The sequence below is a fragment of the Anas platyrhynchos genome, chromosome Z, assembly GCF_047663525.1.
Source record: "Anas platyrhynchos isolate ZD024472 breed Pekin duck chromosome Z, IASCAAS_PekinDuck_T2T, whole genome shotgun sequence".
NCBI lineage: Eukaryota > Metazoa > Chordata > Aves > Anseriformes > Anatidae > Anas > Anas platyrhynchos.
In genome coordinates, this window is record NC_092621.1 from 51,116,093 (window position 1) to 51,140,235 (window position 24,143).

The 24,143-nt window shown below is 48.4% G+C and overlaps 3 protein-coding genes across 10 annotated transcripts in view; all 3 read right to left on the reverse strand.

The window, feature by feature from the left end:
- The window catches only part of PRRC1 (proline rich coiled-coil 1), a 30,158-nt gene extending 20,830 nt beyond the window's left edge, over positions 1 to 9,328 (reverse strand). Inside the window, exons 1-4 of one of the 8 annotated variants that reach the window (XM_072030977.1) lie at positions 9,217 to 9,236; positions 8,724 to 8,758; positions 8,542 to 8,596; positions 2,816 to 2,932 (exon numbers count right to left, since the gene is read on the reverse strand). In XM_072030977.1, the coding sequence (XP_071887078.1) occupies positions 2,816 to 2,912 (97 nt within the window). In that variant the 5' untranslated portion in view covers positions 2,913 to 2,932; positions 8,542 to 8,596; positions 8,724 to 8,758; positions 9,217 to 9,236. Of the gene's footprint in view, positions 1 to 2,815; positions 2,933 to 8,541; positions 8,597 to 8,723; positions 8,903 to 8,951; positions 9,100 to 9,216 lie in introns of those variants that run through there. The other 7 variants (XM_072030976.1, XM_038170485.2, XM_038170484.2 and 4 more) reach the window with 7 other exon arrangements.
- Positions 9,329 to 15,150: 5,822 nt separating this feature from the next.
- Positions 15,151 to 17,475, reverse strand: LOC140000760 (uncharacterized). The gene is made up of 2 exons (XM_072031499.1): positions 16,424 to 17,475; positions 15,151 to 16,291 (listed from the first exon to the last, which is right to left on the reverse strand). The coding sequence occupies exons 1-2, from the start codon at positions 16,645 to 16,647 to the stop codon at positions 15,229 to 15,231; spliced, it is 1,287 nt and encodes a 428-aa protein (XP_071887600.1). The 5' UTR covers positions 16,648 to 17,475; the 3' UTR covers positions 15,151 to 15,228.
- Positions 17,476 to 21,506: 4,031 nt separating this feature from the next.
- On the reverse strand, positions 21,507 to 23,787 carry LOC140000763 (uncharacterized). Its single transcript, XM_072031504.1, has 2 exons — positions 22,736 to 23,787; positions 21,507 to 22,603 (listed from the first exon to the last, which is right to left on the reverse strand). The coding sequence occupies exons 1-2, from the start codon at positions 22,957 to 22,959 to the stop codon at positions 21,541 to 21,543; spliced, it is 1,287 nt and encodes a 428-aa protein (XP_071887605.1). The 5' UTR covers positions 22,960 to 23,787; the 3' UTR covers positions 21,507 to 21,540.
- Between the last annotated feature and the right edge of the window lie 356 nt (positions 23,788 to 24,143).

Below are 24,143 nucleotides of genomic sequence, written 5' to 3' on the forward strand. Positions count from 1 at the left end.
CTCCAGCTCTCTGCCAATCTTTGATCCTCCTCTCAAGTCCAAATATTAATATAGAATTATATACTCTTTTTAATACTTTTTTTTTCTTTAGTGTGAGCAGTGTGATTGAGTAAGCCTCATTATTTTCTGAAGTCTTGGTCTAACATTTTCATATAGTGATTAAAAGGTTTGGTTCTATGCTCAGTTTAATCTGACACTTGGATTTACTATCTGTCATAGCTGAAAAAACACCTCACAAAGATCCCAGATCCAAGTGGAGGAATCGCATCATTCACTATGCTTTCTAAATCATGATTCTTCTTTTCCATTCCATCCATTAATTCTTTAATGCATTTTTCTTGAAATTCAGATAATAAATTCATGTAAGCTAATCAGAAAGCAAACTAATGTTATGCTTTCATATTTTTTAACAAATCAGTTCAAAATCCACAGAAACTCTTTCTGTTCAAGATTTTTAAACAAGCCAGGAACTTTTACATCTAAATTTATGTGTACAGACAGGAGTTTTCAAAGGTATGCACTTGTATTACTTTTCAGAAAAAGCATCACATAATAATGGAAACATTCCCAAACAGCTATTTTCAAAACGCTGTCTCCATATCACAAGTTTCTAACGAAAAGCGTACTTTCTCATTGCCTGTTAAAACACCTCCTTTGCCTCTATGGGATACATTACTTTTTTCTATTAGTTTTAGGAAGTATCTGCTAGGTAGCACAATGCTGATACTGTCATTACAGAAAAGGTTAGACAATTTAGAAAAGTTTTCTCTTCATAGCAGAAAAACATGCAACTCATCTTTAAGCTCAATAACTCTAAGCACTTTGCCACAAAATAACCAGCAAACCCCTCTATCATGCAAAAAATGTCACTGGTCAACCCTCATCTCACTGCAAATTATTGTAAATATTCTGCTATTTAAAGGCTGTTTTTATAAAATAAACCATATCAATAACACCCTGTAGCACTCTGCATTTCCAGCTCCAATTTCCTTGCTGCAATAGCTTGACACGAACAATGCACTAAATAAATTTCACATTTGGTGATACCTCTGTAACCTTATACTGCCATCTGTTTTTTAATTCCAGCCAAAGCATCCAGCCATTCTATCAGTGGTTACTCTTACACAGTTGTCCCATAAAGCTGTGTTTTTACTAAAAAGGTAATTTACTGTTGAGCATGTATCTTCTACAGCACATCTCTCCTTTAGTGGCTCACAATGAAATAGCTTTTGTACGTCATTATTAAAACAGAATCCAGCAAATACCACAAGCTGAGACATGCTAGGAACACCCATACTTTCAGCCAAGTGTATAGCAAACCTCCCACACTGCATAGTTTGTTTCCTCAAATCTTCAGCAATGTTTTCTATACATCTTTCAACAGTATTTGCTGACAATGTGCTGTCACTGCATTGTTTTCCAAGTATTATTTCAGCCATTTTTACCATCAAAGGAAGAACATGTTTCCCCAATGGTACATAGTTTTTTGTCTTTCACTGTTAAAAAAAGAAGCCTCTGAAGAGGCTTCTAAAAATTTAGTATTAACTGTAGTGAAATTTGGTAAGGTACTGTACTGACTACTATACGACTTGGAATATTGCCAAAAAAAATTGTAAAGTTTAGTCTTCATGTTCTGGATGCTTAGCTTTTAAATGTCTTGCTTATTATATTGACTTCATGCTATCACTAGCTAGTATCAAAAAGTACAGTATAAACTTTGGGTAAGGTTCATCCCTGACAGTGGCAGATATAAAACAGCATTTCAAATAGTCTTGAACATTTTGAAACTTTTTTGGCCAATTTCTTCTCTCATCTGATTAGATCGTCATTGTTTTTACCTCACAATGTAGCTACCAAAGAGTTCTTACAATGTGCAGAAGCATCACCTCTGTCATTTCCTTGCTGCCTGCTTGTGTTCACATTGTTAGCATTATCTTCAATCTGTGCTGGAATCTTTCTAAAACACTCGCCCATTTTGTGAGGGTTAGTTTAGTTAAACTAGGTAATATAATCCACAATTCCACTAAACCAGACACACAGTGTTGAAACACTGAAAGCAAGATAACAAGTGAGGCTGCTACTGTCAACCCCTCTGTGTTATGGAACACCCACTCTTCTGTAAGGACACCTCATATACCATACATAACTTGACTGTCTGACATACTGGATTATTCACTCGGGTTGGTGGGTGTCAAGGCATATATTAAATGCTCAAAGAGCTTAATTGCTTTATTTTTTTTAGATAAAAATAAATGTCAGTAGAAGTTTGAACGTTTTCTTCTCACACCCCAGTGAATTGTCTGGTGCACCTCACGGGGTAAGCACACAGCACTTTGGAGACCACTGCACAAAATACCAGACGTGTCAGAAAAACTAAGTATTTGATATTTAGCATATGGTGTTCAGATCCTTTAAAAAAATAGATTAAGTGCACATATAGCTTTGACTTCCCACAGTACTAAAAAAGTGATTACTTTTCAGGTTTACTACTATAACTTCCTTCTATGCCGATCTTCTAACCGTGCATTGTAGCATAAGGTGCTATTTCTTAATAGTTGGCCACATCCTTAAAAAACACAAGTGTATCCATTTAACTTTATAAAAAAAAGTTTCAAAAATAAAAAAAAGTTTAAAATATTGTGTGTCAAATGTGCAACAGATAAACACACTTCCATGATTAAGAAACAATTTAAATCCTTCAGATTAGTCTGGAGAAGAGCACCGTAATTATGCTAATTGCAACATTTTTGAATGAATGGCTGTGCTTCAGAACACATGAACAAATGTGACCAAGTTGCAAAATAAGTTTTGGTACCTAATGAGACAGGTGTAGCAGAGGCAGCAGTAGCCCCCACTGTGCTTGGTGGGGGTGTGCCAGGTGGAGTTGTCTCTATTCCACTCTCTTCCATCATTTTCCTTCAGCTACGAAAACCTATAAGAAAAAAATAAAAAGCATAATTTCAGCAACAAAACAAAAATTTTAAATTAAAATGAGAGGGCCACAACACAGTGATTTACATTACCCAACAGAATGGGGAAATCTCAACTCTAGGAAAAAAAAAGTCTGCTCTCAAGTACATAATTATATAGTATTCTTCATTTCTCCTACACCTTACCCTTATTTTTAGCACTGTAATAATATGTCAGACACCAAGCATCTTTCTAAAAATCTTACTGTGCATGCCCATTTACTGTGTCTAATACATACTGATGGTATTTAGATGAGCAATACTACAGACATAGTTACCCATCTCAACCCCCTCATGCCATTGTAAGAAAAACCTATCTACCAAGCAGTACTTTGCTGCATTATTGAGTGGTAGCAATTCAAAGGCCTGTAATTTTCAGAGCTACAGCAGGAAAAGATGCAAAACATGACCAGGGCAAGACCAAGGACCAAAGCCTCCCCCTGCCGGCAGCAGAGAAACAGCACTGAACAAGAAGTTGTAACCATCTCAGGCCTAGAAATTTCAGCAGACGCTGCTGAGCATCGCACCTGGACCAAAGCACCTAGTTGAACACTATGAACAACAAAATCAGCATGGCAGGGAACCAGCCCAGAGGCTCCTGACTCTGTGACCTAATTTCTAACCAGCGGTTTGCCTACCTTAAGGAAGTACTTTGGGCCAGCTTAATTAAGCCCCAAGAAAGCTAAATGAAACCAGACAGGATTTAGTTCAAATACGGCTAAAATTCCATGGAAATCAAATGAACTCGAGACGTTATGAATAGTACACTGAGTAAGACTTCCAGTACAGCCAATTCCTGTAAAATCCATGTATCGTACTAGTCTGGTAACAGTGTTAGAAACAAAGACAAATGACAAATTCAGCTTTTGTTTTGAAGACCAAGTTCATCTTGTAACACTTTTAAGTAAACCTTCAAAATATACCACTACTGAAAAAGCAAAGCTATGCATTCATTTAAAAGTTTAAAATTATTGTGTAAAGCCTTCGGACAAGAAAAGGAGAGGTAAAAAAATATATATATAAAAATCAAGACTCAAAAACACCTGGAGAATTTTGTTCTTCAGTGCAGAGACAGCAAACAGAAAGCCCCGCCTCCTCCCAGGCCTGGTAAGCTACACACCAAGGATTTGTATCACTCCCTGAAGGAACATTTCTTAAGGAAATTTTAATAAAATAAAAACCCTACATAATTATACATATGAAAAACTGAGACACTCAAACATTTTCCACCATATCCATTACGTCAGCAGCTACTGAGGAGTGCCAGATTATTCCCTTAACAATTTATAGAGGAAAAGGCGTAGATAATGTGTTGAGTAAGAATACCCACATGCATATAAAAGTAATTCCACTTGCAAAAACACATTTCTTCCTCTCTCAAAAAAAAAAAAAACAAAACAAAACCAAAACATAAACCAAAAACAATATCCTCACTATCCCACTGTTGTTTAAGTGCATAGACAACTGTAAGTTTAAAGTGGAGGAAAGAATTAACTCATAACCAAACTGAAAGATCCAAAAAGTAGGATGCAACTTTTAGTCCTGTCAGGCTTAAAGCATAACTCAAAAAACAATGAAAGCATCAAAATCTTACGGGAGGAGAAATTCCAGACCCTTTGCCAAACCACTAAGCTTTGCATAAATGATTCAATATTAAATGCGCCCAGCCTCAGACAGCAAGCAAACGTGGTATACAATATACAGACAGCACTCTTCATGAAAACTCTTATGATGGAAAGACTTCAGTTTCTGGGGACCTCTTTAATCCATTTAAAAGCTTCGCTTTAGGCAGGATGGATGGGTCAGTAACTGCCTGGTGGTGCACAGACTGTCCTTACAGAGTTAGCACATCCATCTCGTCGTCCCTGAGAAAGGAACTGCACACAGCCTCCCGTTAAACTTCACTACGCAGAGGAATTTGCAGTGATAAGATTTCTGTCTTTTAATCAGGTTACGTGAGTTTACATTCCATCCGTAAAAGCATTTCTAAGTCATCCTTCTTCCAATTATACACTGCAAAGCCAGGAAGAATTTTCCATTGTGCAACTGAAGTAATCACTGACCCAAACCTCCTAGAAACATCTTATTTTATCGAGGCTCCGCTGATCTGCTCCCTGAATGCAGCTGATACCAAAATTAAACACCCTGGCCATGCAGAATGACCAAAAAGGTTCCACAGGGCCACTTCTCAAAAACTCCACACAAAGCATTTTTCAAAGCCTGACAGACATTGGAAATGCAGGAAGGGGGAGGGAGGTGGGGCCAAAAAAAGATGCTGACGAAAAAAAGAAACCTGAACTGGCATCTGGAAAACTAGGGATAAGCAGTAATGTAAATAGAGTCTGTAGTTGCTTTTCTCTACTGCCTTTAAAATAAGAACTGCTACAGCACCGCCCAGCTTGCAGCAAAAATTGCAAGTCAGTTCCTGAAATAGAAATAAAATAAAAAGGAGGGGGCCCAAAATATGAAAAAAAATAAAAATAAAAATCGGTGTTTTCACGTTTTCTCCCCTCACTGGGGAGACTGCAGGACAGCCAACCATCTGCCAACCCAGCCTGGTCAAAGACAGCGGCTCACGAGGGGAACCCTGCCAGCAGTGGGGTTTGTTCCCATTTCCCCAGGGCCCACAGCCCTGGGCATGCATCACCAGGACACGTCCCCAGTAAGCTGGATGCCTTCCTGCTGGTACCCTGTCACAAGTATGCTGCTCTGCCTCCCTTCTGCCTGCCTCAAGCTTTATCCCCTGACCCTAACACATCCTATACTCCTTCATGTATTGTCCACTATAATCCATTGGGATTTTTGCCAATAGCTGGAGAAGAGACAACTTCTCCCCACCTCTGGGTGGAAAGGCAGAGATTTATTTATTCCTTCACAAATCACACAGCCAGGGCAGCCTGTAATATTTTCCTCCCCCTCCCAATTCATTACTTTCACTCTTTTATTTTTCCATCTACCCAAAAAGCCTTTCAGCTTACATGTCTTCACGTTTTCTATGAGCTCCTACTCCCTGATTCCCCCCTGCCCCAAGACATCCTTTTGCAGCTCTGAGAGGGAAACGGACCGTGCTCTGGCTATGAAGAACACAAGATTGAGAAATGTCACACAACAGTCAAATTCATTGTCAAGTCCTGACCTGGCAGCCTGCACAAATAACTGCTTTCTAAACACTGAATTCTCAACATAAGCTAGTCATAGTTTGCAAGTGCTGCATGGAGAAACATAATTTAAACAAACAAACAAAAAAGGTTAAAGAGAAAAATAAGACAAGAAATAAGTGAAGACAGGACAGAAGGGAGTTTGCAAAAAGAAAGGAAAGGAAAAACACAATAGATGTAATTGGAAGATAATAGCTCATCATGTCAAAAGAGTCCAGCATGACATATAATTAGAACTAATTCTGCAGCATGTATGGGTTAGCATTTGAATCTAAATGGCCTGTCTGAGCACAGATATATATGAGAAATTGGGAAGCAAGCAGTATATGAGAAATGTGTAAGAACAGAACAAAAAAAAAAAATACAGGAAAAAAAAAAAAAAGAAACAGGAAAAAAAATACAAGGAATCCGCAAACTTCAAAAATAATGTCCTCAAAGTTTCAAAGGAGGATTTCCAACTTCCCTAAGAGAAGCTGCAGGGCAGAAGTTCCCCAGTAAATCATACAAATCCTTAACTACTGCTTGAATTGGCCTGTCTAAAAAATAAAGGTTTAAGTTATTAGTTATACGACAAGACAAAACCAATTTACAACGAGTAGCCCCTGAAAATTAAGATTCATTTCTTAAGGATATAAGTCTATAGAAAGCTACAGTGAGATTTACTGCTTTTTACCTAGACAGTTTTTATTCCATCTAAGTTTCTACAAAATATTATTCATCACAGCCAGCCATGCTGCAAATCTTCAAGCCATTCTGTTTAGCCAAAAACACATGCTGATGTGCAACTTACTACATTCTTTACTTCTCCCCTCTCTTCTGTCGCTGCTTTATCATCAGCAAATATTTTTCAAGCAAATATTGCCACGTAATGCAACACAAATAGATGGAAAAATTAATTCAAACGTTAATTTAAATACACAGACTTTTATAGTCCTTCCTGCAAACTGGAACACAGTGTATTACTAAGCTGAAGAGACAAAAGAAAAGCTTGAGACAAGCAAACTGCAGTATGTACAAGTAGGTGAAAATTACAGCAGTACTGCCATCTACCGATTTTTGACCAGAAGTTGATATCACAAGTTTGATAATCTCACCACATTTAATTGGAAGAAAACCCTTACTTATGCGTATATGAAAGCAAAAGAAGTGATGCAGAAAAGGAAAATACAGAAAAACAAAACAAAACAACAACTTCCCTACATTCCCAATGACCAGCCTTCCTTAACATAACTCATTTAAGGACAGACATTACTTTTGTTAGGCTTCCATCTTTTTTGTTTGGTTGGTTGGTTTAAAAGAAATCTTTATCAGTATTAATAGGATGCATTAGGGAAGACACTTAATCCTGGCATTACAGAGGGAAAGTGTGCCATATCTGCAAGGTCTGTCCTTAGCTGACTGGTAACTGCATTTTACTGATTCTCACCAGATGAATCTCAGCCATTAACCTAATTCCCAAATGCAAGGCCTGTGTGTGCTGACGGAAAAACAGGCTAAAGCTCTGACTGAAAATTTTAATGGAGTTGATGTTAAAAGCAGGAACTAAATCATTCGATTTAGAGACTAAAAGGCTGAGCTGGGAAATTAATCATCTTTTGACTTTAGTTTAATAGGAAGTGATTACATTTGCTTTAATATTTCAGCAATAATCTTAATGACAGAACCATACTTCAAAAGCATTCTTCAGGTTATTACTCTAATATAAGAAATTGACAGTTAATGATAAGATTGCCCACAAATGGAGATTAGCAAATTTCACATGGATAAAAACACATTATCCAGAAATCAGTCATACTTTAGAGTTTATACTAAGGTCTTATTTTCAGTCATTCTTAATTAACCCCTTCTTGTATTTCAGTAGATACTCCTGCTAATAAAAAACACACAATATACTCAAGAGCTCTAGGGGACAAAACTGTTCTCCAACCGGAGCCTAAAATGAAAAAAAAAAAAAAAAAGTACAGCTGGAATATCAAATCCAAACACTATTAAACTTTTCATCTTTAAATCACAATATGTATAACTATTTTACTAAAAGTGTAAGTAAAGTAAAGAAACACGCTGTGTGTGGTTACTCACACTAGTAATGGCTAAACAGAGTTGGCAGCTTTCCAGAATAAGCAGTAGCCATTTATTTATTTATCTGAGCAAATGAACTGTTTGGAGCCATACACCCAAAGCAAACACCACTTCAAATAAAATGGTACATCCTAGGTTGCATTAACTGAGTCACAGGCACATACTTCCATTGAAGAGGCCAGAAGCCCAAGGGGCAAAAAAGCCCAAGAACTTAAAGATTCAAATAAAATATTAGCACAGACTGACTGCCCAAGGGGCAAGCAATAAAGAAAGTGACAAAGATGAATGACATCCTATTAAAGATGAACTTGATGCTGGTCAAAAAGACAACATACTTGCAACACGAGAAGTTAAAAGTTTCGTCTGAAACATTCCTCACGCTGCTTTATTCTATTTTAGAGGGGGAGAGAGAGACAGAGGTAAAACTTCCTCCAGAACCTGCAGACGGGACCTAGAGGACACACAAAGCCTCGCTGAAGCCACAAGAAGGGCAGGCAGGGATCACCATTTCAATCACCTGGTGGTAAATGACTTGTCCTGAAGCCCACAGCTCTGAGGAGAGGCAACCGAGGGACGAAAAATAAATAAATAAATAAATAAAAGCCTTCACTGACCGCCAGCCAGAGCCCGGCCTGCCTCAGCCCCACCACTTCACCATGGCGGCACCAAGCGCCCCCCCGCCCCGGGCCGCCCCCAGCCCCGGCCCCAGCCCCGGCCCCGGCCCCGGCCCCGTCCCCGTCCCTACCGCCGCAGCCGGCACCGGTGAGCGCGGGGCAGCGACGGCAGCGGCGCGACCGCGACCCCGCCGCCCGGCCCGGCCCTGCCCGGCCCTGCCCAGCCCCGCGGCCACTCCCTCCCGGCCTCCCGCTGCCAACGCGGCCCCCCCGGCCCCGCGCTGCCCGCGCCCCCCCCCCCCAGGCCCGGCCCCGCCGCCCGGCCCCCGCCGCCGCCGCGCGGCCTCAGGGGGAGCCCCGCGCCCCGCGCCCCGCCGGCAGGGACGAGGCACGGACCCGGCCCGCAGCCGCCGCCGCCTACAAGTCCCGGCAGCCCCCGCGGCGCGGCGCATGCGCGCTGCTACGCTCCCTCCCTCCCTCCCACCCGCACTAGCCCCGCCCAGCGCCACGCGCTGCCACGTCTCCCGCGGCCGCCGCCCGGACCCAGCCCCGCCCCTGCCTCCACACAAGATGGCGGTGGGAGGGGGGGTTGAGGGGTGGGGTGCTGCGCGCTGCCCCGCCCCTGCTGCCACGTTCAACGGCGGCTCCGAGCGGCAGATGGGAGCCGTTGGTCGTAACGAGGCGGGTTGCCGGCTTCATGTGTGTAAATAAGCGCCCTGCCTGCTCGCCACCCGCTGGGCATCCTGGAGTTCAGGCTGACGGGCTGCTGGCTTTGAGCTGGGCTTTGTAGCCACACGCAGCCGCGAATGGGTGTGTGATTCAAATACCTGGACAAGGAGATGTCAAAACACACACCTGAAATCCTTCTCTGCCCCCGTATTTTGTCAGTCTCACAGCATGGGCTTCCGTGCTCGGCCACAGAAGATAAACTGACACTGGTCTGATATGGCTCAGGTCAAAATGTCAGAATGAGCCGTCAGCTGCCAGGCTAGTGAACAGCAGCCCAGTAAAAAACCTGATCTTCTGTATAAAATAACCTAGTACAGTAAGGGTTTGTAAAAAAAAAAAGAAGTGGCTTTAATGATACAGGAGAACTGTAAAGTGCCAGTGCAATGGAAAATTGACTGAGGAATTCAGAGCAATTGAACCAAATGAAGCCTAAGAGAAACTTCTGAACTTTTCAAAAAACATCATTATTTGCTCCACGTTATTTCAGTGATGAGAAGATAACCAGCCATGTGTGTCAGTGCGACTAATTTTATCTGTTCCTTGGCTGTATCATTCCCCCTTTTGCCTGAATCAGATTGTCAAGTGGAAATGTGGATGGAAAAACGTAGTTTTTCTTACAAATACTATATTCAAAATCCTCATAAGATTCAAGAGTCAGCTCCCTTCCTCTCGGTTCAGAGTATGCCTTTCCACTCCGCACTAGCCTCTGAGAACTTGCCTTCCTGCTTTTTTTATTTTTTCCCCTTTTCCCTGTGGTCTTGGTGATTTTAGTACTGTATCGTGTGTGCAAGATGCTTTTTGTGTTCTCTCTTCCGTGCCTCGGAAAGCCAAGTATTCTTCATCACTTGAGTTGAATTCCTCCTTTTCTTTGGCTGGAACATTCCAGTATTTTAGCTGCTGCTAAATAAAAGGCCATTTAATTGTTCCCTCATTTAGCGAAATGGAAGACATGCCGATCATTTTTCAGCATGGTATGTGATTATTTGAAAGTTAAGTTTAAACCCATCAAAAACTGCTCAGCATTCATCGTGACATTGCTGAAGTCACCAAGTGCATTGATTTGTGTAAATGAAGATTTTGCGCTCCCCATTCTTAGGAAACCATTCAGAATTGTTTTGTTACATTGATCTCAGTCTGGCCTATACCAACTCTGTGGCAACCAGCTGAATTAATAGCATGTTCTTGAAACAATTTCTGTAATACAAACGTAACTCTTAATTTTGCTTAATCCATTTTTTTTCTCAAAACTGCTTTGCAAACTTAAATTGTATCTTCATAAGTCTTGTCATTCCCATTATTAAATGATTAAGTGAACCCAAATGAAATGGTTATGATTACCTTTATAATGTACGTAACAAATAAACAAAAAAAACTGCCTGGTGGTAACTGTCAATTAAAGGAATAAAATGGAAAAAAGTTTAGGAAACTTTTTTTCTCCTCTTTTCAATAACATTTTTTTCTTTAATTTACTCCCATGTAAGCGTACTCTTCAGCGTTCTGATGACAGTGGAATTTTGTAGTTGTGCAGATATCTTGTGGAAATACAAAAAAAAAAATAGCTGCGGCTGTATCTAAAGTGCATCAAGAGACAAAACCTCTTTGTGTGGACCATGACTCAAGGTGTACAGATAAAGGAGTGGTCTAGCCAGCAGTGTCTCCTGTACAGCGTGGCCTGCTGGACCTCAGTGCCAGAGCTTCCCTCGCCTCCCGGTGAGCAGAGGGGCTGTGAGCAGGGCGATCACAGGGACACAGGCTGTGACCTCTCTTTCAATGGAGAGCCAGCACAGATGGTGTAGGCTGAATTACTCTTTTGTATTTCTGAAGCAAGCAGAGGAAGGTATTTTGAAGAGTATTTACCTGGTGATTGTGTCATCTGTCTTTTTTTTATGTGATAGACTGCAACTGAGGACTAGAGCCATAAGGGGTTTGATGTTAATTCCCTCACTACAGCAGTTGAGTGCCTCCCATCTTAATTGGAATAGCGATACTCCACAGGGTCATGGTGTTTGCTTCTCCTTGCTCCTCAGCTTATGGGAAGCTTGAAACATCATCAGTTAAGTATTCAGAGGGTATTTTTAAATCCATTACTTAGCTTATTTTTAAGCTCAGTGAAAGCTTGATAAACATGGCTTTTCTTTTATAGTAAGTTTGTTTACCTTCCTGCTGGGTCGATGGAACTACAGTTTTTCTCCTTTTTCTGCCACTGTTTATGTGAATGGTTCTTCTGATGCTACTCAGGGGAAGATGTTACTACAATGCTTCTTTAGCAGCCTCAGCCTATGTTTTCATTTCTAGAAGAAACTTTGAAAATTGTCCCACTGAACTAGTTACTGCATGGTTCCCCAAGGTTCAGTTAATGTTCTTCTGGAAGATGTTCGGCCAGGAAGAGTTGGGCGGATTCAGAACTTCATTTAGGACACATAATATATTATACTTAGACCATTTATGTTAATGGGAATTTGTTTTGCATTTTGGCAAGTCCAAGTGCTTCTATTACATAATCATAAATGTATTTCATTTTTTATTAAAAAAAAAAAAAAAAAAAAGTTTAATCTGGATTAAAACTGAGGTTTTATGCAGGGTTAGCGTCTGGTCATTTGACCTGCAAAAATACTTATGTGAAGCAAATACAGAATGATCTCTTCCTAAATTTGCAGAGCACCTGAAGTACTGTCTGTGAAGTGTTTGCTGCTCCTCTCACCTCCATGGGTGTAAATTCAAATGACAGAGATGTCACTTTAAAAGTGATTATGCTATTTCTCTATATGTCTTTGCTAATGAAAAAGAAAACTCCGTAAATTTTTCAGTCCCTGTAGACCATTTATGTCTGTAGTGTGTGTGTAGAATATGCAACAAGCAAAAAACAGCCAATAACTGAGAACACAGCAGTGTGATCTAAATCCATCTGCAGTCAATAAGCCCGTTTACATGAGCAAGCAGGTGTGTGGCTGCGTCATGTGCTAGGTGCAGTTGAGAATTTTACAGAAAAAGGGTTGCTTTTCACCTACATGAAAATGAAATCCCTGAACCAGTTTACTGCTGAGTTACATGAATGCTAAAGCTGACAGAGGCAGGAAGACGGAAGGCAGAGCCACCTAGTTTGGATATAAATCTGTTTAAGCTGTTACAGAACTCAGACAAAATAGTGATAGATATTTCACTTATGGTATCTTTCCAGTGCTTTATTGCAGGAATCTTTAGTTTCCTCAGCTTTTGTGTTTTTATTTTGATGAGTCAATTGAAAAAAAAATTCAAAGAAGTGTTTTTTTAAGGTCATAACATGAAGTTATATAGAATAGTTTAAGGCAACGAGATTTGTTGAAATATCAAATACCCTTGCTGGAGTTGCAAAAATGTCACAAGGGAGATTGACACAATGGTGTGAAGTTCATTCATGGGAAATCAAATGATAGGTTGTCTTTTATTTGATATGTTCTTTATGTCCTTCCTACAGAAGTAATGGCTAAATGAGCACACAAAACACTTTGTAGTCCTATAGAATTGAGTCAGGGCGAAGATGAAAGAAAACAGCAGAATCAAATCAATTCAAGTACAAAGAGTAGAAATACAATCCTCACAGTGATGGAATTAGCCTCTGAAGTGTCTAAATTGTGACTCTTTAATTTTCAAGGTAGTTAGCTATTCAAAAATTGGTATGCTTGTGGTTCAGGAAGGCACAACTACTGAGATGTTCTTGATATTAAACCACAGTAACTGGCATGCTAAAAACAGGTATCTTGAAACGTTCATTAGGTTAAAAGAGAATCTTTATGAAGGTAGGAACATTTGAAAACTTGTCTTGTGAAACTGGCTTTTGAAACAATCAAGAGAGTCAGTCAAAATGGATATGATGGAAAAACACTGATCATTCACTTGCACAAATATATAAAACAGTTAAATAACAGTGCCTTGAGGTCAGAAACTTTAAAAAATAAAAATAAAAAAAATACATCAACAATCAGCTAAGTGTAGCTAAGTATAGGGGTCAAAATCTTCTAAATTGCTTCTGTATTAATCCAAAAATAATTGTTATCTGGATCCTTAAAATCCTAGAGTTTCATTCTGCAACATGTTATTTTGAAGGTGTAACAGGTGTATTAGTATAGGTATGCCCAAGTTTTCTCTCAGTAGCTAACAGCAGCAGTGAGCACACCTGTAGGAGGTGCACCCAGGTAGAAGAACTGCTCAGCGTGACGGCAGAGCTACTGGAGGAGGTGGGCAGGCTGAGGAGCATCAAGGAGCCTGTGAAGAGATCAGCTGATGGAGTAATATTCCACCATTCCAGGGACAGATGTGTCAACATTTTCACATGTGATACAAAGGACCCCTTATTCTCTCTCCACCAGATAGAAAGTGGTGGCTTAAGAGATAAGGGGGAACAGAAGCCAGTTTCTGCTTGGGGATGGCAGGTGAATCCCCTCTCGCCTACCTTGTCTTCCCAGCTACTCTTACACAAGAAGTGTGTTACCCTGGAACTTGAAGGACACAGAAGCAATGATGTGGACGATGACCCATCCAGGTTGGAACAGTCACCGTGGGCAAGCCACCCCCACATCATGGCCACCTCCATTGAGAAAAAACAAGATGTTGTCATTGGTGACTTCCTTCTGAGAAACACAACCCATAGGGGTTGTGCTGCCTCGCTGTGGGCTTGGTGAAAGATTTTGCTAGAAGACTTCCTAGCCTGGTATTGCTCTCAGATTATTATCCATTCTTGTTTTTTTAATGTAGGCAGTGATGAAGTTGCAAAGAGAAGTCCAAAGGCAGTCAGAAGAGACTTTGGGGCCTTGGGACACTTACATAAAGGGTCAGGAGGATAAATACTGTTTTCTCTATCCTTCAGTAACAGGGAGTGACATTGAAAGAAACATGCAGATGCAGCTTGTCAATCCATGGCACAGACAAAGCAGAGGCATTTAATGCCTTTTTCACCTCTGACTTTAAAATCCATGATGAGCCCTGGCAACACAAGAGCACTGAGTGGAAAGACCCTGACAGCAAGAACGATAAACTCCCAGCAAGCTCTGAATTTGAGCATGATTTGCCACTCCAGCTGGATATATATATATGTGTATGGGGCCAAATGGTATTAATCCCAGGGTACTCAAAGAGAGGGCTAATCCCATCAAGAGACCTCTCAATTATTTTTCCATTGTCTTGGGAATATGGAGAACTCCCAGGCGTAATGGCTAGCAAATGTTGTCGCAGTTTTGAAAAAGGGGAAGAAAGAAGACCATGGTAATTACAAGTCTGTCAGTCTGCCTTCATGCCTCCTAAAATTATACAGTAGATTATTCTGGGAATTCCTGAAAAAAAACTGAAAGAAAACGCAGCCATTGGTCACCACTGACATGGGTGGGCCAAGGGAAAGTTGTGTTTGATGAAATCAGTTTCATTTTATGACAAACACTGCATTACCAGCTGGCTGGGGGAAGAGTATGTACTGCTCTGCTCTACATTAGTGCAGGCTCGCCTGGAGAACTGTCTGCCACAAGGCAAGGGGTGGAGACACCAACTGTCTTGTCACAAATACTGAGACGTTTTCTGCAGTTTTCCTGGCTTTATTTGCTTTGTCTAAAAGCCTTAGAGTGCTGTGAGCCCTCCTGTTCCCCCCCGGTTGCCGGCGTGTGCCCCATGTGCTGGCCCAGCCCCAGCTAGGCCAGCTCCTGGGGCACTGTGCTAGTGTCGCCGGCGGGGTGGCCTCTTTGCGGGTGGGGCAGAGTCCTGGGAAGTGGGGGCCCTCCTCTTGGCAGCTCGCCGGGGCCCCCTGCGTCTTTGGTCCCCACCCTGGCCAGCAGTGGAGGGACCAGCCCCGGCCTCCTCCGGCTCCTCTGCTGCCGCTTGTTGGTTTCCAGGTGCAGGAACCGGGCTGGATGGACGGCGGCTGGGTCCCCGGCGGAGGGCAGCGGTTGAGGTCCCAGAGAGCTCCTGTGCGTTGGTCTCCACGGAGCTCTCTGGGCCGGCTGCTGGTGTCCCCAGCGATGCGGCAGCGTGGCTGGGGACTGCTGCAGGGCTGCCCTCCTGTCCTGCGGCAGCTGGGGAGGCCCCCAGGCCCAGGATGTTTCGGGCCTCCCCGCTGCAGCGCTGCACGGCAGCGGCAAGGAGCCGCTGCACGAAGCCGGCCGTCTGCCTGCCCAGGGAGGTCCTGAGCAGCAGGGCGAGGGCCCCCTCGTCCAGGCCAAAGAAGCGCAGCCCTGAGATGACGTTGCGCTGCGCTTCTGAGGCTGCCCTGCTGTCATCCCCGAGGAGCTGCCCCAGCTCGTGGCGCAGCCAGGGCAGCAGGGGCTGGAGCACAGCAGGGTAGAGGCGGAAGAGGGACGCCCAGGCGAAGGGGTGGAGGCCGCCCACAGAGGCTGCGGGCACTGGTCCTGCAGCCTCTGGTCGGGCAGCTGGCTGGGCAGGAGCTGCGTCTGCCTGCTGGGCGCCGAGCGGTGCCTCCGCAGGTGGTGGGATGACGAGCTCCTTGAAGCTGTTGTCCGCCCGCACCGAGTGCACGATGGAGCTCACCCTGCGCTTGCACAGGGGGCACTCGGGCTTGCTCTCAGCCCACCGCTGGATGCAGGCGAAGCAGAAGCGGTGGAGGCATGGCAGCACGTAGCTGGTGTTCACCCGGCTGTCCAGACAGATGGGACAGCGGGCGTCCAGCTCCGTGGCCATGCTCTCCACCTGCTGAGGTGAGCTGGGGAGAAGTGGCGATGACGAGCCGCTCCCTCTCACCGGCGCTGCAGCAGCAGGAGTCACACTGCAAAAGGCAGACAAGAGGCCATGGGCATGGGCCGAGCCGGGGCCGGCTGCAAGAGCTGTGCAGCTCCCTCAAGGAGGAAACCCTTCCAGCTGCCCAGGGCCCAGGGCAAGGTGTCCCCACCGCACTCACCTCTGCTGCTCTGAGCGCTCGTCCGGGGTCTCCCGACGGCCCGAACGACGCAGGGCCGCGGAAGAAGCTCCGATGGCTCTGGGAAGGGCACTGAGAGCTACTGCAGCAACTCCCAGGGCACGACACCAGCACCAAGGCCAACCTCGCTCCTCACTCCAGACCTCACGTAACCGCTCAGCCGGAGTGCGGGCACTAGCCGGCGCGGTGGGACTCTGCGCCCGCATATGAGCAGCCAGGGCCACGCAGTCACAGTGCGTCGCTCATGGCTCTCACAGTGCATCGCTCGGAGACATCACAATGGGCTCGCTCTGGCGGGGCTCTGGCCCTGGCACCTGCGTCTGTGTCTAGCACAATGTCATTACCACTCTGCCCCACAAAGTGGTTGTCTTCTTCTCGGCATCGATGTTATCCACCAGGCACTGCAGCCTTGGCCGTGTCTCCCCAGGGCACCAGCAGATCACCCTGGCCACGGCAGACATCTCCAAGTCCATTCAACGACAGTGTCCAGTCAATAAAACCTCACGCCTGCCTTTGAGGCAGCACCACACAGTCCCACAAGCTCTCCCCACCCTCCAGCTCTGCTGGCCAGTTCTCTGAGTTGCCCTGCTTCTTCCCATGCCAAGCCAAAGGCAGCCCTTGACTTGTTCTCAGTGTTTTTCTCCCTTCTTTCACCCCTCTCTGGGGTCATCTGCTCTGCTCAGCACTTGTCCTCCTTGGGGTCCTGGGTGGGAGAGACATCAACAAGCCAGAGGGGTTCAGGAGAGGCCGCTGATGCGGTGGGGCTGGAGCACTTGCCCTGTGAGGAGGGTGCGTGGAGCTGGGGCTGGCTCAGCGTGGACCAGAGGAGGCTTAGGGACACCTGACAGCACTGCCTGGTGCCTGGGAGAAGGGATGACAGGGATGAGGACAGGCTCTTCCCAGCAGTGCCTGGCAGCAGGAGCAGAGAAAAGCAGCATCAGCTGGGACTGGGGAGGTTCAGGCTGGAGATCAGGAAATACCAAAAGTTCTGGGAGGCTCCCAAAACACCTGAATGGTTTGTCCAGCAAGTTGTTGGCATCCCAGAGCTTGGAGGTTTTTGAAAGCTGCGTGGGCCCAAACCGAGGACACAAGTGTCACAAGCCCATGTAGGGACGGACTCCTGGGGAAGTCCAGGAAGATACAGCATTGCCAGTGTGAAATCCAGCAAAGATTTCCAAATATGCAAGAAATTCCAGAAGTAACTGTTTCAGGGGGTCCATTGGCTGCAGAGCTTCACCCAGCTCAGCTTTTCCCCAGGTTCCTGCTGTGTGTCTGCAGGGTCCGATGTGGCTCTGCCACTGGGACCTGGGTCTCACTGGAGGACCCTGCAGCAACTCTTGGTGCTCCAAAGCAGCAGTGACTCCAAGGTGGAGTCCAGCAGGACCCCAGATGCTTCCCAGCAAAGCCCTTCTCCCCAGCTGGACAGCTCCCAGTGAGTGCTGCTTCCTGGGGCCATTCTTGCTCAGCTGCAGGACATTGCCCTTCACCTCGTTGAAGATCTTCCCCGCTGTAGCTGGCAGGAAGAGCGGAGGCAGATCTGGGCCTGGACAAGTCCAGGCTGGTGATAGGGAAAACCAGAGAAGTCTTTTCAGGGTTATGAAGAACAGTCAGGAAGCCCTGTTGGGCTTAGGAGTGGGTTTTCTAGCAAGTTGGAGTCATCCCTGAGCATGGAGGTTTTCAAGAGCTGAGCTGACCCAGCCCAGAGCACAAAGGAGGCCACAAGCCTGTGAAGGGACACACGGGGAAGTCCAGGGAGGGAAAGCGTCGCCCGTGTGAAATGGAGACAGGGTTCCCAAATGAGCTCATTGCAGCCCAAGCAAGGCACAGAGGCTCTACCGATGCAGAAGGCCCAGCTCCATGGGGCGCTCTCTCCTCAGGGCGCAGAGCCCCTGGGAGAGCACACGTCCCCTCTCTGTGGAGCTCAGAGCAGGGCTTTTGAGCCCTGTGGGAGCAGAGGGCCAGGTGCCATGGTGCTTGATTTAGGGAAAGGGCACCGTAAAAGGCCCTGGTACCAGCAGCGGTGGGACATGAGTGAGTGGAAAGAGGTCCAGCAGGAGCAAGCAATCCAGCTCAGAGGTGCTCAGCTCAGCACCAGAAATCTGACTCGTCTATAGCACCAGGCCCCACGGTGCTCAAGAAAGGGAAAAGGTCCCCTGCAAGAGTAGAGGGCTCAGCTCCTTCTGCTCTGCAGCAACAGGCACCCAGAGAGCTCAGCTCCAGGCCCCACGAGGGACAAATGGTGGCAAAGAGGCTGTGCAAGAGCAGCCAGAGAAGCCCCCCAGCGCTCTGCTGACAACAAAGAGGCTCTGCAAGAGCAGTGGGCAAAAACTGACCCAAACTGCCAAAAGGGATATCCCGTACCAAACTGGGATACCAATCCAGACGATACCAAACTGGGTGGAGCTGTTCTGTTGACTCCAGCGAGGGTGCTGAGGCCCTGAGGAGAGACCTAGACAGGTTGGAGAGCTGGGCAATCACCAACAATCTGAAGTTTAACAAGAACAAGTGCCTGATCCTGCACCTGGGAAGGGGCAGCCCTGCCTATACGTACAGCCTGGGGGTGAGATGCTGGAGATCAGCCCTGCAGGAAGGGATCGCGGGTTCTGGTCAGCAGTGAGCTGAACACGAGCCAGCAGTGTGCCTGGGCAGCCAGGAGGGCCATCCGTATCCTGGGGTGTATCAGGCACCCAGCCAGTCGAGGCGTAGTGGGTTTACGTGGCAAGGTTTTTATAGCAGAGGGCTGCAGTGGTGCCCTCTGTGAGAAGAGCCCAGCAGCAGCCCCGTGTTAGATGAGAGCCGGTTTCAGCCAGATCCAAAGGGACCCACTGCTGCCCAGAGCCGAGCCAGTAAGCGATGTCTTTTGCACCTCTGTGAGAGCAGATTGAAGTAAAGGAAAAAAAACAAACCAACAAACAAAAACCAACCAACAAACAAAAATCTACTGCACACCAGCACGTGGTAGGGTGAGGAGTGAGAAGCAGCCCCACAGCCCTCCAGGACAGTGCAGCAGGAGGGCAGGCGGTGCTCCAGGCAGGCCGCAGGACTTCTTCACCCTCCAGGTCCTGCACTTCAGCCACAACAAGGCTATGAAGCGCTATGGGCTTGGGACAGAGTGGCTGGAAAGCTGTGCAGAGGAAAAGGACCTGGGGATGTTGATCGACGCTCACCTGACCATGAGCTGGCAGCGTGCCCAGGTGGCCAAGAAGGCCAACGGCATCCCGGCTTGTATCAGGAATCGTGCAGCCAGCAGGAGCAGGGAGGTGATCGTCCCCCTGTGCTCTGCTCTGGTGAGGCTGCACCTCGAGCACTGTGCTCAGTCCCGTGTCCCTCAGTACAAGAAAGACATCAAGGCCCTGGAGCATGTCCAGAGAAGGGCTATGAAGCTGGTGAAAGGCCTGGAGCACAAGTCCTGTGAGGAGCGGCTGAGGGAACTGGGGTTGTTTAGTCTGGAGAAGAGGAGGCTCAGGGGAGACCTCACTGCTCTCTACAGCTACCTGAAAGGAAGGGGTGGCGATCAGGGGGTCAGCCTCTTCTCACCGATAACTAGTGATAGGACTGGAGGGAATGGCTTGGGAGTTTCAGGATGGAAATTAAGAGATATTTCTTCTCCTGTAGAGTAGTTAGGCATTGGAATGGGTTGCTCAGGGAGGTGGTGGAGCCATTGTCTGTGGGCGTGTTGTGACTGCTGTGAGCCTTCCGGTCCCCCATGCTTGGCAGCATGTGCCACACATGCCATCTCAGCCCCGGCATCGCCAGCTCCTGGGGCACTGTTGAAAAAGAGCAGTGAGTGCCCTTCTTTCCTCGGCCTGCCTGCATGCACTGTTGTAGAAGCATATAATCTTCCAGGTTGGAAAAGACCCACAAGATTATCAGGTCCAAACATCAGCCTCACCTGGACAGTACCATGACGAAACCGTGTCCTTTGGGCCACAACCACTTGCCACTTAAATACCTCCAGAGATGGGGATCGCACCTCATTCCTGGGTAGCCCGTCCCGAGGCTGGAGAAGCCTCTCCATGAAGAAACGCTTCCTAACAGGCAAGCCCGCTGCAGCTGGAGCTGCACCCTGCGCATTGCACGCTGGCTCTGCTTTGGCCATCAGCGGGTCGCTTGTGGGGGAGCCAGCTCCATCCCACTTCTGGCAGAAGCCGTCCCTGCAGCTCCCCTTCATGGCCTTGCCACGTCAGCCCAACGCACTTTCCCGCTCAGCATTACAAGGGAAGGTAGTGATAGGAGAAAGGGTGACGCTTCTATACTTCAAGAGGGTAGATGTAGATCAGACTTGAGGCAGACGTTCTTTGCTCAGAGAGTGCTGAAGCACTGCAACGGCTTGCTCGGAGAAGCTGTGGTTTCCCCTTCGCTGGAAGCGGTCAAGACCACAGTGGACGGAGATTTGGGCCTCCTCAATTAACGGCAGGTGTTCGTGGCCATGGCGGGGCATGCTGGGAGGGGTAGTGTGACTGGGTGCTCGTGAGGGACCCTTCCAACCCAACCCATTCTGCGATCCTATGGTTCCAAGGTGGTGTCCAGCAGGACCCCAGATCCTTCCCAGCAAAGCCCTTCTCCCCAGCTGGACAGCTCCCAGCGACTGCTGCTTCCTGGGGCCGTTCTTGCTCAGCTGCAGGACTTTGCCCTTCACCGCGTTGAGCTTCTTGGGGTTCCTGCCTTGTCTGGACACCGAGCAGCTGCAGACGTGCAGGCCTGCAAATGGGCAGCATGCGTTTTTGGGGGGAGCAGCTCAGTAGTGCCTTGTTTGTGGGGAAAAACACTCAGCACCAACACCCCAGCCGGCCCTGCGAAGGGCTGCATCGATGTATCCTTCGGCCACCTGTCTGAAGCCAATGGCCTTCGGGCCCAGCGGACACACGAGGAAGCGGTGGGAACATCAGGAGGCAAAGGGGGAGAAAGCAGCGAGGGTAGGGACAGAGACACCAACTGTCTTGTCACAAATACTGAGACGTTTTCTGCAGTTTTCCTGGCTTTATTTGCTTTGTCTAAAAGCCTTAGAGTGCCGTGAGCCCTCCTGTTCCCCCCCGGTTGCCGGCGTGTGCCCCATGTGCTGGCCCAGCCCCAGCTAGGCCAGCTCCTGGGGCACTGTGCTAGTGTCGCCGGCGGGGTGGCCTCTTTGCGGGTGGGGCAGAGTCCTGGGAAGTGGGGGCCCTCCTCTTGGCAGCTCGCCGGGGCCCCCTGCGTCTTTGGTCCCCACCCTGGCCAGCAGTGGAGGGACCAGCCCCGGCCTCCTCCGGCTCCTCTGCTGCCGCTTGTTGGTTTCCAGGTGCAGGAACCGGGCTGGATGGACGGCGGCTGGGTCCCCGGCGGAGGGCAGCGGTTGAGGTCCCAGAGAGCTCCTGTGCGTTGGTCTCCACGGAGCTCTCTGGGCCGGCTGCTGGTGTCCCCAGCGATGCGGCAGCGTGGCTGGGGACTGCTGCAGGGCTGCCCTCCTGTCCTGCGGCAGCTGGGGAGGCCCCCAGGCCCAGGATGTTTCGGGCCTCCCCGCTGCAGCGCTGCACGGCAGCGGCAAGGAGCCGCTGCACGAAGCCGGCCGTCTGCCTGCCCAGGGAGGTCCTGAGCAGCAGGGCGAGGGCCCCCTCGTCCAGGCCAAAGAAGCGCAGCCCTGAGATGACGTTGCGCTGCGCTTCTGAGGCTGCCCTGCTGTCATCCCCGAGGAGCTGCCCCAGCTCGTGGCGCAGCCAGGGCAGCAGGGGCTGGAGCACAGCAGGGTAGAGGCGGAAGAGGGACGCCCAGGCGAAGGGGTGGAGGCCGCCCACAGAGGCTGCGGGCACTGGTCCTGCAGCCTCTGGTCGGGCAGCTGGCTGGGCAGGAGCTGCGTCTGCCTGCTGGGCGCCGAGCGGTGCCTCCGCAGGTGGTGGGATGACGAGCTCCTTGAAGCTGTTGTCCGCCCGCACCGAGTGCACGATGGAGCTCACCCTGCGCTTGCACAGGGGGCACTCGGGCTTGCTCTCAGCCCACCGCTGGATGCAGGCGAAGCAGAAGCGGTGGAGGCATGGCAGCACGTAGCTGGTGTTCACCCGGCTGTCCAGACAGATGGGACAGCGGGCGTCCAGCTCCGTGGCCATGCTCTCCACCTGCTGAGGTGAGCTGGGGAGAAGTGGCGATGACGAGCCGCTCCCTCTCACCGGCGCTGCAGCAGCAGGAGTCACACTGCAAAAGGCAGACAAGAGGCCATGGGCATGGGCCGAGCCGGGGCCGGCTGCAAGAGCTGTGCAGCTCCCTCAAGGAGGAAACCCTTCCAGCTGCCCAGGGCCCAGGGCAAGGTGTCCCCACCGCACTCACCTCTGCTGCTCTGAGCGCTCGTCCGGGGTCTCCCGACGGCCCGAACGACGCAGGGCCGCGGAAGAAGCTCCGATGGCTCTGGGAAGGGCACTGAGAGCTACTGCAGCAACTCCCAGGGCACGACACCAGCACCAAGGCCAACCTCGCTCCTCACTCCAGACCTCACGTAACCGCTCAGCCGGAGTGCGGGCACTAGCCGGCGCGGTGGGACTCTGCGCCCGCATATGAGCAGCCAGGGCCACGCAGTCACAGTGCGTCGCTCATGGCTCTCACAGTGCATCGCTCGGAGACATCACAATGGGCTCGCTCTGGCGGGGCTCTGGCCCTGGCACCTGCGTCTGTGTCTAGCACAATGTCATTACCACTCTGCCCCACAAAGTGGTTGTCTTCTTCTCGGCATCGATGTTATCCACCAGGCACTGCAGCCTTGGCCGTGTCTCCCCAGGGCACCAGCAGATCACCCTGGCCACGGCAGACATCTCCAAGTCCATTCAACGACAGTGTCCAGTCAATAAAACCTCACGCCTGCCTTTGAGGCAGCACCACACAGTCCCACAAGCTCTCCCCACCCTCCAGCTCTGCTGGCCAGTTCTCTGAGTTGCCCTGCTTCTTCCCATGCCAAGCCAAAGGCAGCCCTTGACTTGTTCTCAGTGTTTTTCTCCCTTCTTTCACCCCTCTCTGGGGTCATCTGCTCTGCTCAGCACTTGTCCTCCTTGGGGTCCTGGGTGGGAGAGACATCAACAAGCCAGAGGGGTTCAGGAGAGGCCGCTGATGCGGTGGGGCTGGAGCACTTGCCCTGTGAGGAGGGTGCGTGGAGCTGGGGCTGGCTCAGCGTGGACCAGAGGAGGCTTAGGGACACCTGACAGCACTGCCTGGTGCCTGGGAGAAGGGATGACAGGGATGAGGACAGGCTCTTCCCAGCAGTGCCTGGCAGCAGGAGCAGAGAAAAGCAGCATCAGCTGGGACTGGGGAGGTTCAGGCTGGAGATCAGGAAATACCAAAAGTTCTGGGAGGCTCCCAAAACACCTGAATGGTTTGTCCAGCAAGTTGTTGGCATCCCAGAGCTTGGAGGTTTTTGAAAGCTGCGTGGGCCCAAACCGAGGACACAAGTGTCACAAGCCCATGTAGGGACGGACTCCTGGGGAAGTCCAGGAAGATACAGCATTGCCAGTGTGAAATCCAGCAAAGATTTCCAAATATGCAAGAAATTCCAGAAGTAACTGTTTCAGGGGGTCCATTGGCTGCAGAGCTTCACCCAGCTCAGCTTTTCCCCAGGTTCCTGCTGTGTGTCTGCAGGGTCCGATGTGGCTCTGCCACTGGGACCTGGGTCTCACTGGAGGACCCTGCAGCAACTCTTGGTGCTCCAAAGCAGCAGTGACTCCAAGGTGGAGTCCAGCAGGACCCCAGA

Coding starts and splice junctions, on each gene's coding strand:
- LOC140000760 (XM_072031499.1), bottom strand. CDS start 16,647: ATGCGGGCGCAGAGTCCCACCGCGCCGGCTAGTGCCCGCACTCCGGCT. Junction 16,292..16,423: donor GAGCGCTCAGAGCAGCAGAG/GTGAGTGCGGTG, acceptor TGCCTTTTGCAG/TGTGACTCCTGCTGCTGCAG.
- LOC140000763 (XM_072031504.1), bottom strand. CDS start 22,959: ATGCGGGCGCAGAGTCCCACCGCGCCGGCTAGTGCCCGCACTCCGGCT. Junction 22,604..22,735: donor GAGCGCTCAGAGCAGCAGAG/GTGAGTGCGGTG, acceptor TGCCTTTTGCAG/TGTGACTCCTGCTGCTGCAG.